The sequence below is a fragment of the Haliotis rubra genome, unplaced genomic scaffold (assembly GCF_003918875.1).
Source record: "Haliotis rubra isolate DU_JTF1 unplaced genomic scaffold, ASM391887v1 Scf719, whole genome shotgun sequence".
In the NCBI taxonomy this organism is placed as follows: domain Eukaryota; kingdom Metazoa; phylum Mollusca; class Gastropoda; order Lepetellida; family Haliotidae; genus Haliotis; species Haliotis rubra.
Window position 1 is genome coordinate 3,882 of NW_025767434.1, and position 2,222 is coordinate 6,103.

At 40.5% G+C, this 2,222-nt stretch overlaps 1 protein-coding gene across 1 annotated transcript; it reads right to left on the reverse strand.

Annotated features, from left to right (window-relative positions):
• Positions 1-360: 360 nt before the first annotated feature.
• Positions 361-1,918, reverse strand: LOC124259340 (phytanoyl-CoA hydroxylase-interacting protein-like). The gene is given in 3 exon segments (XM_046693464.1): positions 361-1,276; positions 1,279-1,574; positions 1,783-1,918. Coding segments are annotated over 2 exon segments (777 nt in total). The 5' UTR covers positions 1,538-1,574; positions 1,783-1,918; the 3' UTR covers positions 361-758.
• Between the last annotated feature and the right edge of the window lie 304 nt (positions 1,919-2,222).

Below are 2,222 nucleotides of genomic sequence, written 5' to 3' on the forward strand. Positions count from 1 at the left end.
CCCCACATGGGTACAATGTGTGAGCCCATTCCTGGTATCCCCCACCGTGATATTGATGGAATATTGCTAAAAGCGGCGTAAACTCCAACTCACTCAGTCACTCACTACAAGACAAACAATTTGTTTCCTCAAAATGGGGTCTCTTCTGGCACCACACAGGGAAGGGATCGAACCACACCCCTTCCACTCCCTGAGCAGATGCTATATCCACAGCACCATAGAAGACGTCCCAGGTCACAGGAGAGGCTTTGTGGACGAGGACAGTGGGCTAGAAGCCAGAGTCTAGTGATCCTTTAGCAAATGATGCAACTAAAATTAGATTTCGTTAATACCATACCAACAGACAGAAAAATGGACATATTGTGAAATATAAAAGTATATTCTAAAAGGATCAACAACCTTAAATGTTTTCACATGTAACATCAGTAGATTTATGTAGAAATATGACTACATATGGAAAAGGCATGTCAACAATATAACAAACAAGTGAGTATGCATTGGCAAAAGGAAAATGTAATCATATAGTTAAAGAAATCTAAAGAAACACAGCCAACATTTCCAACAACACAGATTGCTTAAAAACACATGAAAATATCACAAGATGAAGACTGAAAACTGTAACATGGAATCTATTCAGGGCTGTGATTTGCAAATGTTTTAATAAGATATTATCTGTATAGGGCAAATTAGATTTGACAAAAAGGTACAAACCATATGAAACAATTGCTGAGGGATAGGCAATGACTTCACTGCAGCATTTAGCACTTAGGGGGGAGGTTGCATGTTGGGCAGTTGGGATTCTTTGGAATTCCATCCACCTTGCTCACCCCTAAACCCTGTACTTGTTTTGAAATAAACATTGCCCTCCCCACATCTCTAATCAAGCCCTTGATGTCGACATCCTCAGTGTAGAGAAACTCAACATGGAACTTGTTGACAGATGTCATTGTGAATGTCTTTCTGACGACATTCTGGTGGGATGGCACACCGTAAGGTGAAGGATGTCTGAGGTATGACCCATCGTATCCATGGGACACAGACAGAGACTGGAAACTGCTGGATAACCCAGCCAGATGGCCGAGGCGGTGTGCAGCCACTTCAGTGTGTTCTCTGATGGTGAAAAAGGGATTATCCTTCAAGTCCAGCTCAATGAGTCTCTCGTCACAGAATCTGTCTTCAGATGATCCCCTCTTCGTCACAACTGCTGTGACATAATGTACTTTGTTGTGACAAAGAAATCTGCAGAAGTACATCCTGGTGTCTGATGTAAACAGTTCCTCTGCTGGGATGAAAAGTAGGAGAAGTCTGGGGGATCCATTGTGCGGGTGTCCAGGGATCCGCTGAAGAAGAGGCCATTGATCTTGTGGTTGATGGCAGAATATGGGTCACCATTGTTGTCCTTGATATACTTCTCCATCACTCCATCTCTATTGGACATGATGTTTGTGTAGTAGTGTTTAGGCTTATTGCGGTAGAACTGTCTGATGTTATATTTCCCAGGAGGCCTAGAGTTGATCCGACAGAAATTAACTGCCATGGCCTTTAGCTGTTTTTTAGTTCCTCTTTTGACATGCCTAAAAAGATGCATCAGTTAAGTTCATAACTTTTATCATTCAAATAGATCATGAGATATGAAATATATTTCATTTATCTCTGCTAAATATTTGCAGTTTTGCCCAATGTCTACTTTTTTTTCTTTACTCTCAGTTTTCAAGAATTTTCAGTAAAAGATATCAGTATTGAGAAGGGTAATAAAATCTTAGATTAATATGTCCAACTTACAAGTCTTGATGGAGAAGAATTCTGTTGATTTATGAGGTGTGTACCGATAGCAGACAGGAGAGGACTGGTTAGAACTGTACACTTTACAATCTGTAAGTTCAATAGCCTTGACCTTGTAGTTGGTTCTGCATTCACAGACAGGAAGGAGTGGGATGCAGGTGTTGTCAGCAGACGACATGATAACATACTCCTTCTTATTTCTCTCACAGAGAACAACACACATATGTGCTGCCCTCCTGGAAGACACTGTAGGTTTGAGGATATAGTCTACTGGAGGTTTGTGTCCTGTCTCAGTGTCCAGTTGAGGCTTCTCTTCCACTTCCATCAGGAGGTTGCCCTGTTCAAGTTTATACCATTTATTAATCTCATATATTTTTTATTTGGATATGGATATGATAATGGAAATATTAGTTTTTGTTGAACTTGTTGAGGGTTACATA